Consider the following 12,536-nt stretch of genomic DNA (forward strand, 5'->3'; position numbering starts at 1 on the left):
AAATAGGCACATGGAGAGAACTGAGGCTTCCGACTTAGAGCTTAAAAAGATTTGTATTGAAGCCAACCTTCAACACGAGTCTCTAGAAGACTTAACTCTAGACATGCACAAAGGATACACGTCCACAGCAGAGTTCTAGTCGACCTTACTTCAGATGTGCAATTAAGCTTGCTAAAGAGCCACACAGTTAACCATTTCATTTCTCTTTTGACTATTCCATCTGTTTATAAGCATTACCAACTCAGTATTTTTAGCAGGGATGTTGCTCAAGGTGTGTCTTAACTTTTCAAGCAGTGATATAAAAATGAATGACAAAGTAGAGATTGACAAGTATCTTCCAAAGGTTTTCTAAAGCTTGGAAAGAAATGTAAGATGCTCCTTGGAGTCATTGGTATTCAAATGAAAAAAAACTTTTTTTCTACTGGAACATCTAATGTAAGGCATAAATTGAGACTCACCTTCTTCTCTCCAGGTCCTGGAATGGATTGAAGGGAAAGAGAGAAATATAAGAGCCCTGCTGTCCACAATGCATACAGTCTTATGGGCAGGGGAGACCAAGTGGAAACCTGTTAGTATGGCAGATCTTGTCACACCAGAGCAAGTGAAGAAGGTCTACCGGCGGGCAGTGCTTGTCGTTCATCCTGACAAGGTGAGGTTTTCCTAGTTTCACACTGTTCAGAAATTGTTACTGTTCTCTTAATTATGAAGTGTTGAATGCGATTGCTTAATTTATTGGTGCAAACAGCTTTGTAGAAAGTAGTGGTTCAAGATTTTTGTGGGTTTCTGAAAGGTGAGAACTCTAACCGCTCCCAGCCCCAAGACTGTGCTTGGTACACGCTGCTCCAAGCAACAGAGATTCAGATCTTCAGCTTTTGTCACCCTCGCTTTGACTCTAAGCCATACTGGTGGTGAACAACAGTCCAGAATATTGTGCCTGCTGAAGGGGATGAGGATGTGATAAAGGCATATGAAAGGACAGGGTCTTAAAATCAAACTGCTAAAACGGAAGAATCAGGTTTATCTGACTATCTGACTTGTGGCTTGTGGTCTTGCTGCTTACGCTTGCCAACCAGAGTGCAATGACACCATCTGGGGAACCCGATGGTGATGATGAGGCTTCCACTTTTAACGAAATGGAGGCCCTGAGAGTTTCAGGGCCGTGGGCAAGGCTTGAGATGATGTGGGCTGCCGAGAGGTTTGTAGGAATACTGCTTTTATCAAGGAACTGTGTCAGGTGGCAGCTCTTTCCCTTTAGTGCAGGTAAAATGCCTCTTGCAAGGTCTAGATTGAATTTTTTTTGCCCTTGGGACTGCAGTGCTTTATCACATGTGGGGGGGTTGTCAGCTCTGAGGAGCAGAAGAGCTGAAGAGCCAAGAAATTCTTAAGCTGAAAACAAGGTAAGCAGCCCTCAACAGTAGCTTATTCTTGTCAAAGAATAAGTGAAAACCATTCACGGAAAGTGAACGATAACTGCTTGAGAATCTAGCTGCTCAAATGTCAACTTCTTGTAGTCTGATTTGGTAGCTGTGATATCCCTCTTTCTGTTTTTATTCCAGGCTACTGGGCAGCCATATGAACAATATGCAAAGATGATATTTATGGAGCTAAATGATGCCTGGTCAGAATTTGAAAACCAAGGACAAAAACCCTTGTATTAGGTACTTTCTCAGTCTCCACTACAGACCTGTGCTAGTGCTTATATAGTCTCTTGTCACAAATGTCACAGATCAACCAAACTCTGGCTGGAAATTCAGAAGTTTCAGAAAACTAAGAGCCTAATACTTATCATGAAGAACAAGAGAAAGGTGTCCTTATACTTGTATCAAGAATCCTGAGCTCAGAGGAACTCCAGCCACCTGGCTTGCCATATGAGAGCCATGGGGTTACAGTTTCTTGTAACTTTTATATTTTTCTTTGGATTCCAGTGGGGTGAGAGAGAACACATTCTGGGAAAAGGTGGAATTGTTCTGTCTCTGACACAGTGTAGCTGGTGAATTTCCTACTTTTTTTTTTTGTGATATGTGATATGGCAACACTTCAGTTGAGTTCAATAACTGGTGGTGAAGCCCAAACTTCGATGTGCTTTCTTCCTAGGTTTGGATCAAACTTTATCAAATTTAAGTGCTCAGATGTGGTTTAGGCACACTTCTAACAGTCACCATTTGCTGCTTAATTGCTCATATAGTATAGTATGCCTGAATAGAGACAAAGCTGAATCCTGGGTTAGATCAGTGTGGCAGCTGAACTGCTGCTTTACGCATTAATACTGTACTTCACCTCACAGTCCGGCAGTAAAATGTGTAGAAGAAATTCCTCAGCATTATGGAGCAAGTGTCTTTTAAAGCAAGCAACAAGTAATTGATGTTAAACAGCACGTTGTTGGTTTGTTAAACAGCAGTTCTGGGGGAATAGGGTTCTTTGGGGGATAGGGAATTGGGGGAATGGTGAATCCACATTTGTAAATGTGAGGAATGAGCATGTACTGCATTTCCCATGAAGTTCTCATCAATAGCTTGAAACCATCAAACAAAAAAATATCAACAAACTAAAACTCTGCTGCAAAGTTTTAGAAACTTCCTAGTCTATAGGTCACACTTCCCCTCCTGAGGATTCAGAAGACTTTTTCCAGCCCACTTGTATCACCTCTATGCCTTTATCAGCTCCAGAGCACTTAGCAAAGGCTCTTGGCAGAATGCAACCTGTTGCAACTTCACTTTTCAGATCATGGTGTGCAAGCTGTCATGCAGACATCTGTGGGCCAGGTCTGATTTTTTGAGGTAAACACAATGCAAATTGATTATCATTAAAGTTTATATTGGACCAAAGCAATAATATCACAAGGAAATATCTCTGATGCTAAAGCTGAAGCATCTTTCCTAGTTAAAAAACAAGTTACACTCTTCACCCCAAATTATGGCATTCTCCTTTTGTAGAATAACTAAAGCTAGCAGTTTATTTACCAACATGTTGTACCTGTATTTGACCTTTGAAAGGGCAGGTATATGCAGAAGATGGGCAGGAAATCATTTGTATTTACTGCTTCAGGAACAGGGTGCCATCCGATGTGAGTCTTTAAAGCTGGTGGTTTTTAAAGACAATCCACTTGTTGTTGCACTTACATTTTCAAGTGGCAAAACTTCTATTGCAAAGACAGTGTGTCAAAGTACATTGCTTTCTGTACAAAAGTCATCCTTTTGTTGTATTGGTCCATTATTTACTACCATTAATTGAAAATGTGAAACCAACACATAGGTCTCCTTTTATATAAAGGACCTTAAGATAATAGTAACAAACTGGATGTTATTTATTAATGTTTTGATCCAGTATGTGCTTGTCTTATTTAAAGAGATAACTGGAATGTGAACCATGTTCCTGTGATTTGTTGGTTTATTGTTTCTCATTCACATTTGTAGATATTGTGACCTATGCCTATATAATAAAAAGGATCTCATTACTATAACGTACTTTTTTAATGATAAAAACTACATTAGCTTTGTATCAAGTTTGTCATGGCACATAACTCTGGATACTCATACGTTCACAAAATACAAATCCATCATTAAACTTTATCTACCAAAAGAAACCCTACCCCACTTAAGCTTTGATTACTTCCATCCCTAATGTTTTTATGGATGCATGAAAGTATTAGGACGTATGTATATCAAAATAGTTAAAAAAAAATTCTTGTCATATCTGGTAGTGACAGAGGTTATCAATGTTCAGGTTTACTGTTTCACTAAATTATTGTAATTTTTGTAAATACAGTATATACTCAATGAAATTGTGACTGGTCTAAAACATTTGTATATACATTAAAAAGCTCAAATTAACTTATTCAGGTATGTTTTGTGCTTGTGGGGGGAAAAAAAAAGCTTCTACCTTCTCTGCAAATGCTGGATAAGCAACAATGAATCCATGTATGGTAAATGGAAACTTTTTTTGTCTACAACATCTTACATGTATGACTAACACCTCTGCTGCTCTAGTGTAGAGTTGGGTGGGACCTGTGTGGTACACATAAAGGTAGCCATAAATTACTAGCTCTAGAAACAACTACTTTTTTTTTCCTAGAGCTTTTATTTCCTCAAGAGCAAAGAAAGATACATGAAAAAGCCAGTTGCCATTACTGCAAGCAGATTGTAAGAGTAGTAAGGGTTTAATTTAGAGTAAATTTGCAATGGGAAAAGATGCAGCCTTTCCTGCTTAAGAGAAAAAAAAAAAACCTTCAGCCCACCTGGAACAGAAGATGGTAATTTAACTTGTTTCTATGTTTTGATTTTTTTTATTTTTTTTTACAAGTCAAGTCAGGTGCATATTTATATATTTACTGTTGGTCCAAAGCTGTTTACATTAGCAGCAGCTGTACCAGGATGTAAGCTTCTGTTGAAATTCCTAGGGCTTTTTTCTTGTTGATGACAGCTAAAGGCTCTGTTCTGCTCTAAGGCTTTGGGGAAGGTACAGCGAAAGGGTCTCTACGTGGTTTTCTGTTGCAAAATAAGCCAAAAAATGCTGAGTTCAATTGCTGCTTACAAACTGTGACCAAACCATAATATTAAAATCGTACTTCTGTTCCCATGATATGGGTTGTGTGCCTTGGCCAGTGTCAGTATTGCCTTTTTTAAGTGGTCTCTAATGCCATGCGGTAATTCACAGGTTGGCATTCTGGGTAGTTTTCCTAAATTAAGACCTTTCGGAAACAACTTGTTGCTTGCTATTATGCTACCATGCTTCAGAGACCTGTGGCCAAGCAAGTCAGCAAATATAGCACCTGACAACATTTTCACTTGAAGCATTTAGTTACATCAGTCTGCTGTTTTAATTAGGCAGCCTTCTTGGCTCTAGATAATTTAAAGGTAACAATGAAATTGGGGAAAAAATCTGTGTCGGAGAAGGTACGAAACAAGAAGAGCTGAGAGGTAGAGATGGAAGATATCTAAAGAAATCCTCTGTGGGGAGGTGGGCTGTGCAAATTCTCCCTTAAAAAGGCTGTTCTTGGGTCAAAAATGGGATCTCAAAAACCTAAGGCTTCAAAAAATACTGCTCTAAAAAAGACATGCCCTTCTTGGGGTGGATGATGCAAATCCCGAGAAGGGACCGTGTGAGACAAGCAGGTGCTTGGGCCCATTTTTGGGGGTGAAAACTGGGGTTTTTAGGAGTAGCCTGCAAGATGGTGGCGACTGCTGGGCGGGGGCTGTACAAAGCTGTATTTCTGTATTCAGATCGTGCTTGTGCACGTCTATATACAGGTATTTGCGCACATGTACACCATATATAAAGATATATATGTTTGTTTGTGTGTGTTATGTTAAACACCCACCCCAAGGCCCGACTGGAGGCGTAGACACCGCCCCGTAACCATGGCGACGGGTAGGCTGGCGGCCCGCCCGTTTCCTCACAGCTAGCCCCGCCCCCTTTCCCACGCGTGGGCGGGGCCAGCCGGGGAATCGCCTCTTAGGTGACGCTGGCGGCTCACGTGGTGCAGGAGGGGGGCGGGGCAAGAGGTCGGTAGGCGGAAGTCGCTCGCCGCCACCTCAGCTCGGCGTCGTTCAGAGCCCCGAACATGGCGGGCATCAAAGGTACCGAGCGCTCCCGGCCGGCGGGCGGCGAAGCGGCTCGGAGCTGCCGTTCGGCAGCTCCGAGCCGCTTCGCCGCCCGCCGGCCGGGGGTCCCCTCTCCGTCTGAGGGAGCAGAACGACCGGGTTGCGCTTCCAACTTCCCCAGGCATCGCCTCAGCAAGGCGCGGGGGGGGGGGGTGGGGGGAACGGGCGGGCTTGGCGGGGAGGGGTAACCGGTAACCGGTGAGGCGGCTGCCGCCTCACCGCCTGCCTTGTGCCGTTGCAGCTCTCGTGGCGCTGTCCTTCAGCGGAGCCATCGGGCTGACGTTCCTCATGCTGGGCTGCGCCCTGGAGTACTACGGGTGAGGGGGCCGGCTTCGTTTCCAAAACTTCCCCTTCTTAGTCCCTGTCGATGGAGGTGTTAATCTCACTTAATTGAGCTGTTTGGCTCTAGTTATCTTACAGCAGTCGCCCGCTTTCTGGCTCTTGACACGTGGCGGTTTGTTGTGACTAAATACCACCTCCTTAGCCAGCACTTGCGCTTCCATTAAAAAAAAGACTGAAAACAGCTCAGTACTTCCTCAGGAAAAGCGGTGCCATCTTGCTAAGCAGCCGTTTTTAACCTCGCACAATTCTTTCCCTTACTTCCCTGTTTCTTTAAACAACCCTCCTACCACAAGACTCCACCTGGGATGTCTCTTACACTTAAAAATCCAGGCGAAGCTAACGAGAACTCTCACAAAGAGATGAGAGTGCAAGGGTGTGCCTTCGCAGTCGGCTTGTTTATTCTCCCGGATCCCTCTAATTTGGGAAAGCTCTTGGTTCCTGTCCCGCTTGCCAGCATTTCCTGTTCCTTGTGCGGTGACTGTCGTTTTTGTGAGGCGGTGGTGTGAGCTGAATCAGCAAGGTGATGCAAATGTAAAATCAATTAACCCTTGCTCGTGTGAGAGCGTGGGTCCTGCTCTACACGAGGCCATATGAGTGTTTGTGCCAATATGCAGGGAAAACAAGGTAGGATTGCCCCTTTGGGTGAAAGCTTGTGGTTAAATCACGTAACCCACTTTTCAAACCATAAAGTAGGATTACAGCTACTGCAATTTTTCTAAAAAGAAGGTACTTTTTATTGAAGCATCTATCTAAACTGATTATGTATTTCCTTTTCCCCCCTCCCCAGTGTATACTGGCCTCTGTTTGTCTTAATATTTTACTTCATCTGCCCCATTCCCCACTTCATTGCAAAAAGAGTAAGTGATGACAGTGATGCAGCCAGCAGTGCCTGCAGGGAACTGGCATATTTCTTCACAACTGGAATTGTTGTTTCTGCCTTTGGATTTCCTATCATCCTTGCACGGGTTGAAGCGGTAAGTTCTGCTTGCTAATTTTAATTGTAAGGCACTGGTTACTGAATGTAATCTGTAAGGGTACTATTGCTGTTTGTAAATCCTGCCTTTAAGTTCATTATTGTGGTGTTTCTAGATTCTGATTGAAGGAATCACTCTGCTGAAATTCTGTCTGTCAATGCTGCTTTTTGACCTGAACAAAGGACTTGCATGACTGAAAAGTTTTTAGCTGGGTTTTTCTCCAGAGTTGTTTTGGTCCAATACAAGATATTAACTCCTCCTACATCTCGTGCCTCTCTGTCTCATCAACTTTTGCACCGCTTCTTGCGCCACCTTCCTTATTGTTATTTCAGAATGTCTGCTTTCTCCATTTAGGATGCTGAAAACTTGGTGACTGGAGTGCATTATCAGTTAAAAGATAAAAGGCCAAACTTCCAGAGTCCCCTTCTGGTTTTCAAAGCATTTCCCAAGCTCATGCTTTGTCCTTTCAAAGTCTGAGGAAATCCTGCTAGCTTCTTTTGTCTTTGCTTTCTGAACTGCTCTTCAGTGGTGAGATTTTTGTCACATTTGTTTTGCAAGGCAGAGAACTCTTTTGTCCTGTCTCCCAAACTACCCAATTGCATCTTTATGTGTTGTGTTGCTTTTCCCCTTCAGTCTTTCAGTTTTGCTTAAAACTTGCGTGCTTAGTTTTTAATTTATTTGTAATGCACAATTTCCTTGACACTGCATTTTTTGGTTTTAAGTTGTGGACCTGACAGTAGGCAGAACCAGAAGTGACCACGAGGGGGAACTCTAATGCACAGCTATATCTTTTAAGAGTAAATGTCACTTACTTGAGTAAACTTAGTGGGGCAGATCGTTAAAGAAAGCTATTTACCTTTAAGACCACGTACTGTTTTCCATGTTTGTTACTGGCATTTATTTGAAAGGCTATCTTTTATTTTGTTGCATAGCAATTAAAGGAGAGCACTAGTTTCACCAGATTTTTTTTCGATGACTTACGTATGGTTTAGTGACTTGTATGGCAAGGTAATTATTTTATTCTAAAACATAGCATTATTAGCCTGTCTGTTGAAGTCTTGTATTAATAATATGAGTGGTTGCTAATTGAATAATTAGTCACATGAATTGAATTATTTATTGTTTGTCTTTTTCCTTTATGCTTTTAGCAGCTTTCTGTAGTATTTCATTTAGTTTATCTAATGCATATAAATAACTGGCCTGAACCTATCTTATAAGAACTGCTTTGATTGTTTCATTTCCTTGCATTTCAGATCAAATGGGGAGCCTGTGGTCTGGTGCTGGCTGGCAATGCAGTCATTTTCCTTACTATTTTAGGCTTTTTTCTTGTGTTTGGTAGAGGAGATGACTTTAGCTGGGAACAGTGGTAGGACATCGCTCTGATGCTGGTAATATTTTACAGCATGTATCACCATATGTATACTCTGTGTGTGTATATGTGTATATATTATAACATGTGTGTGCACGCTGAGATGTATGTATGTGCATATGCATGTAGTGTTACATTATCAGATCATAACATGCTTTTTTAAAATGCATTTCAGCCAAAGGGAAAAGGCCTTTGTGACAGCTGTCTTAGTGTATTCAGTAAAAGCTGGAATCACCGTTGCAAATTTGTCCCTGAATAAGTTTACAAAACATAAGCTGTTTTACTCATTTTTTCACTATATATGCATTAACTTTTGTTTTAATCACAGTAGTATCGTTGATACATATGATATTGGTCAGCATGCCTGTTTGGTTTTTTTAAACATGTAATCAAAACAGGCTAATATAAAGATTATCCTACTTGGTATTGTTCAACTTGATCGATCTTTCTGCTTTGATTAGGGATAAATGAGTACTTGCTTTTCATTTGAGTAATTTAATTTTAGTGGTTTTTCTGGATAGTGTAAAAACCAAACATAGGTTATGCCAACTCTTTTACTCCCTAATGAATGGTTAAAAATCCTTCCTTCCACTTATGGTGTTCATTTAAAAAATAATTCCCCTCCAAAGATACTCAGGCTTTGTCCCTGTTCAACTTAACAACTGTGGATATATTTGGGGAATAATATATTTTAATGCCTCTTTAATGCTTAGAGCCAACTTTACTTCTCCTATGAAAGTTCACAAAAGAAGAAACTATGCTCAGGACACTTACAATCACAATGTAGTATTCAGCTCTGTGTTCTTGTGTGTGAAATGCCTGAATTGCAAAGGAGTGTTCTGCTGGGTAGGACTTCTTAGCTCCTCAGTTCTCATTGCTTTTAAAACATACTTATTCAACTACTATTTTTTTGTCTGTAAGAAAAGATTGTTATATTAAAACACTATATTTTTAATAGCATTATCCTAGTAAACATTCACATAATCACACTTACAAAAGTAAACTTTAATACTGTTTTGACTTGATGAATCCTGCAAATTGTGGAGGCATGCAGTTTTGTAAAAATACATTCTGATACAGCCCTAACTCTAGAAGACATTTCAGTGATCTGCAAAGGGGTAAAGGAAGAGACACCTTAGTTTATTCTTTCATAGAACAATGGACGCAAAGAGGTTTCTGCTCTGTGAAGTGAGAAGCTGAATTTCTGCATAGGGTATGTTTTTACTATTGCGAGTTCTTTATACTCGTAGCTTGCAAATGAGTGTTTTATAGTTGCGTGAGTTAGTTCACAGCAGACTGCTACCACCCTGTGTAGCTATGAGGGACGTTGTGTAAGGAGGTGATAGAATCCGCCCTACAAGATGTGGCAGCCTCACCAGCGCAGTGCTTTTTGCCCCCTAAGTTGTATGGAACTACTTACGCTGCTCTCCAAGCTCTCTTAATACTTGTGTACTGCAAAATGGTGTCCTGTGGATTGTGCACAGCAAAGGTTAAAAAATTAATGAATGTTACGTGAGCGCTCTGATACTGGGTCTTTTATTCGTGCTCAGTGCCCTAGCATAAGGGTACAGAAATCATTCTGTGGTCCAAGTAATGTAGTATCACTTAAGTAGGAATGGAATATCAGGTTTCAGGAAGGTTAATTACATGTTTTAAATTTAAACTTCAGATGAGTATTAGGTGAACAGTTCAGTGCTGAGGAATGCTGACTAGCTGTATTTTATACTGAAGTGTGTCTAGGCTGTCATTCCCGTAAAAGAAGAATTAACATTAGAGGACAGGTTTTTTTCTGGATGTTAATGCTTCATCGAAGACATAGCAGGAATATACTTGGGAAGTTGCTGTGCATAAACAAGTTCTCTTACAGTGTCTTCTTCCTGACTTTAGATGAAATCTGTTGGACCCTACTGCTTTGTAAAGTACTAGCATGGAAATTATTTGTTCTAATTATGAGCCAAGTTGTATAGAGTAAGCATAGTTTCCACATACAAGTCCTGCTTCCATTTGTGAAGAAGTTGCTGTTTTTCCTATACAATGGCATTTTTCACTCAAATTAGTGAAGTAAACCAGCACCAATAATACACAATTGAAGTGCCTGATCCTGTAAATGCCTAATGTTGTTGCTAACAATTCTATTTAACTCCTGTTAAAATACTTGTGTGCTTGCAGGGTTAGATTCTTCAGTGTTTTTACTCCTTAGAATTTATGTACCGAAGCCTACAATAGAAGTCTACAAAACTACTCAATTACTGATGAAATTTTGCCTTCAAGACAGTGGTGTGAAAAACAGCTGAGAGAAATTTTTCTTTAAATTAGAGAGTCATTATTTGTAGGACCTGTTGTGGATCTGTTAGTAAATAGTGTGCTTGTGGCAGATTGGGTTACAGGCAGTAAGCATATGACAATCTGAAATGAAAAGGAGGACTAGAAAGTGCCGTCTTGAAGAGAGGTTGCTTCTTTGACAAATTACTCTATTGTACTGTATTTCCTTTGATATTACTGTGGTTGGCGGGTACCTCATGAAATGGCAGGTAAATGTTAGATGGAGAAAGTCAATGCTTTTTTTTTTTTTTTTTCTTCTTTTGAAGCAGCTACATGCACTAATCCTTAATGTGAACGTCATGCAGTTTTCACCATGGACTTTTATTTTTAAATGTTTAACTTTAAAAATTGTGTTTAACAGTGTTTAAATCATGGAAATCTTCCTTGACCTCTTTAAAAGTAAATTTGCTTGAATGAGTCTTCGACATCAAATAGTCAGGGTAAAAGAAATTTTCAGTGCTTTTTTTTATCAAGAGCTTCGCTCATTCACGCAAACCTGGTGCTTTGATGGCTAGTACTGGGCATACTGTCACTATCTACCAGTAGCAGTTTACTGTGGTTTCTCTGAAATTGTTTTCCTATATGGAAGTGAATACTATGTATCCAAAGTGCCTTAATTTTGATACTATGCCGATTTTGTGAATGCATATACATGGCAATATCACTGTGTTTCATAATGAGCTGAAAATCTGTTACTGCATTTTATAAAGCTTCCTTGTCAACTAATCATGTTTTCTGTAATTCGGAATGCAGTGCAGCTTTTGTAACTTGTAAACACTGTTTTTATTGTCTGTGATTGCCAGGTTCTTGAGATTATGAAGTGTTAAAATACGGAAATTAAAACATATTCTACTTTTTTTTTGAATTGTCTAATAAAACTGACATTTTGAATTGTCTAATAAACATGTCTGATGCTTAAATATTTGTCTGTCTTAAATTTGAAGAGATGACGACGGACTCTTGTGTGAGAGGAAAGATAGAGAAAATATATCCAGTGGTGCTTTCCTAACGGTATAAATGGTATAATGAACAAATTTCAGAAGCCATGATCTAATTGCAATAGGTGGCATTACCGTTATGGCATGCATTAGAATGTGTTGTACAGGCGGTACTCTAATATGCAGGGAAATTATCATCACTTATCTCCTATGTACATGGTGAACCTGTGAGCTTTTTAAAGGCGTTCAAAAAAAGATGGTGTGTAAGGTAGCACTTGTCCTCTTCCACTTTCCTAGCTTTGAAAGAGCCTAGAGTAAGACACATCTGCTCTGTCCGCACTGATGGGCAGGGACGCAAAGGGTGTCAAAGCTCTCTTTCTTTTCTGGGTTGGTACTCCTGTAGTTAAGTTGGTGAATGTATTAAGTGGGTGATTTTGATCCCACCAGTCCTTGTGAAAATGAAGCCTGCTCAGTTATTTTAATCAATTTGTGAAAGCACCCACCATCAGGAGAAGGCGGCTGTAGTGTCTGTGTTCTGAGTAGCTGATGCTTTCTGTTTACAGCAATGATTTGAGCAACTAAGTGTTGGAGAAGGTGAGTGTGTTTGCGCTTTGAATCAGTTAGCTGCTGGCTTTGCCCTGTTTTGCAAAATGAATGTTTGGGATTGCTGTTCTGTACTGCCTAGCCCAACATGCTTTGCATATAGAATAACTTCAGGCTCTAGGCTTGGTTCCTGAGCTCCTTTATTTAACCTGGTTCTGGATTTGCTAGTATTATCTGTATGGTATAACTTTTATTTCCTGTCCTTTCCACCCTTGTTCTTGTAGCTGCTTGTTTTTGTAGTTAATAGAGCTGTTAACCTGTCAACATATACTTAGCTGGAGGAAAAAAATAAAATATGCGTAAGGGGTCAGGAGCACGGGGTACCAGTCACAGTCTTGCGCTGGTTTCGTAGTCTCTTCAGTCCTTTAAGAAAGCTGGTAACCTTCCT

General features: G+C 40.3%; 2 protein-coding genes across 5 annotated transcripts in view; both read left to right on the plus strand.

Moving 5' to 3' along the window:
* The window catches only part of DNAJC6 (DnaJ heat shock protein family (Hsp40) member C6), a 51,700-nt gene extending 47,875 nt beyond the window's left edge, over positions 1–3,825 (plus strand). For all 4 annotated transcript variants that reach the window (XM_075037310.1, XM_075037308.1, XM_075037307.1 and 1 more), the window contains 2 exons: positions 473–649; positions 1,557–3,825. In XM_075037310.1, the coding sequence (XP_074893411.1) occupies positions 473–649; positions 1,557–1,658 (279 nt within the window). In that variant the 3' untranslated portion in view covers positions 1,659–3,825. The remainder of the gene's footprint in view (positions 1–472; positions 650–1,556) is intronic.
* Positions 3,826–5,463: 1,638 nt separating this feature from the next.
* LEPROT (leptin receptor overlapping transcript) lies at positions 5,464–11,510 on the plus strand. Its single transcript, XM_075037311.1, has 4 exons — positions 5,464–5,576; positions 5,842–5,917; positions 6,730–6,916; positions 8,170–11,510. The coding sequence occupies exons 1-4, from the start codon at positions 5,561–5,563 to the stop codon at positions 8,284–8,286; spliced, it is 396 nt and encodes a 131-aa protein (XP_074893412.1). The 5' UTR covers positions 5,464–5,560; the 3' UTR covers positions 8,287–11,510.
* The last annotated feature ends 1,026 nt before the right edge of the window (positions 11,511–12,536 follow it).

This window comes from Buteo buteo, chromosome 10 (assembly GCF_964188355.1).
Source record: "Buteo buteo chromosome 10, bButBut1.hap1.1, whole genome shotgun sequence".
Taxonomy (NCBI): Eukaryota; Metazoa; Chordata; class Aves; order Accipitriformes; family Accipitridae; genus Buteo; species Buteo buteo.

Bases quoted from the DNA above. Each gene is read 5' to 3' on its own strand.
- LEPROT (XM_075037311.1), top strand. The intron at 5,918-6,729 runs GTGAGGGGGCCG...CCCCCTCCCCAG, and splicing joins TGCGCCCTGGAGTACTACGG to TGTATACTGGCCTCTGTTTG. The intron at 6,917-8,169 runs GTAAGTTCTGCT...CTTGCATTTCAG, and splicing joins TCCTTGCACGGGTTGAAGCG to ATCAAATGGGGAGCCTGTGG.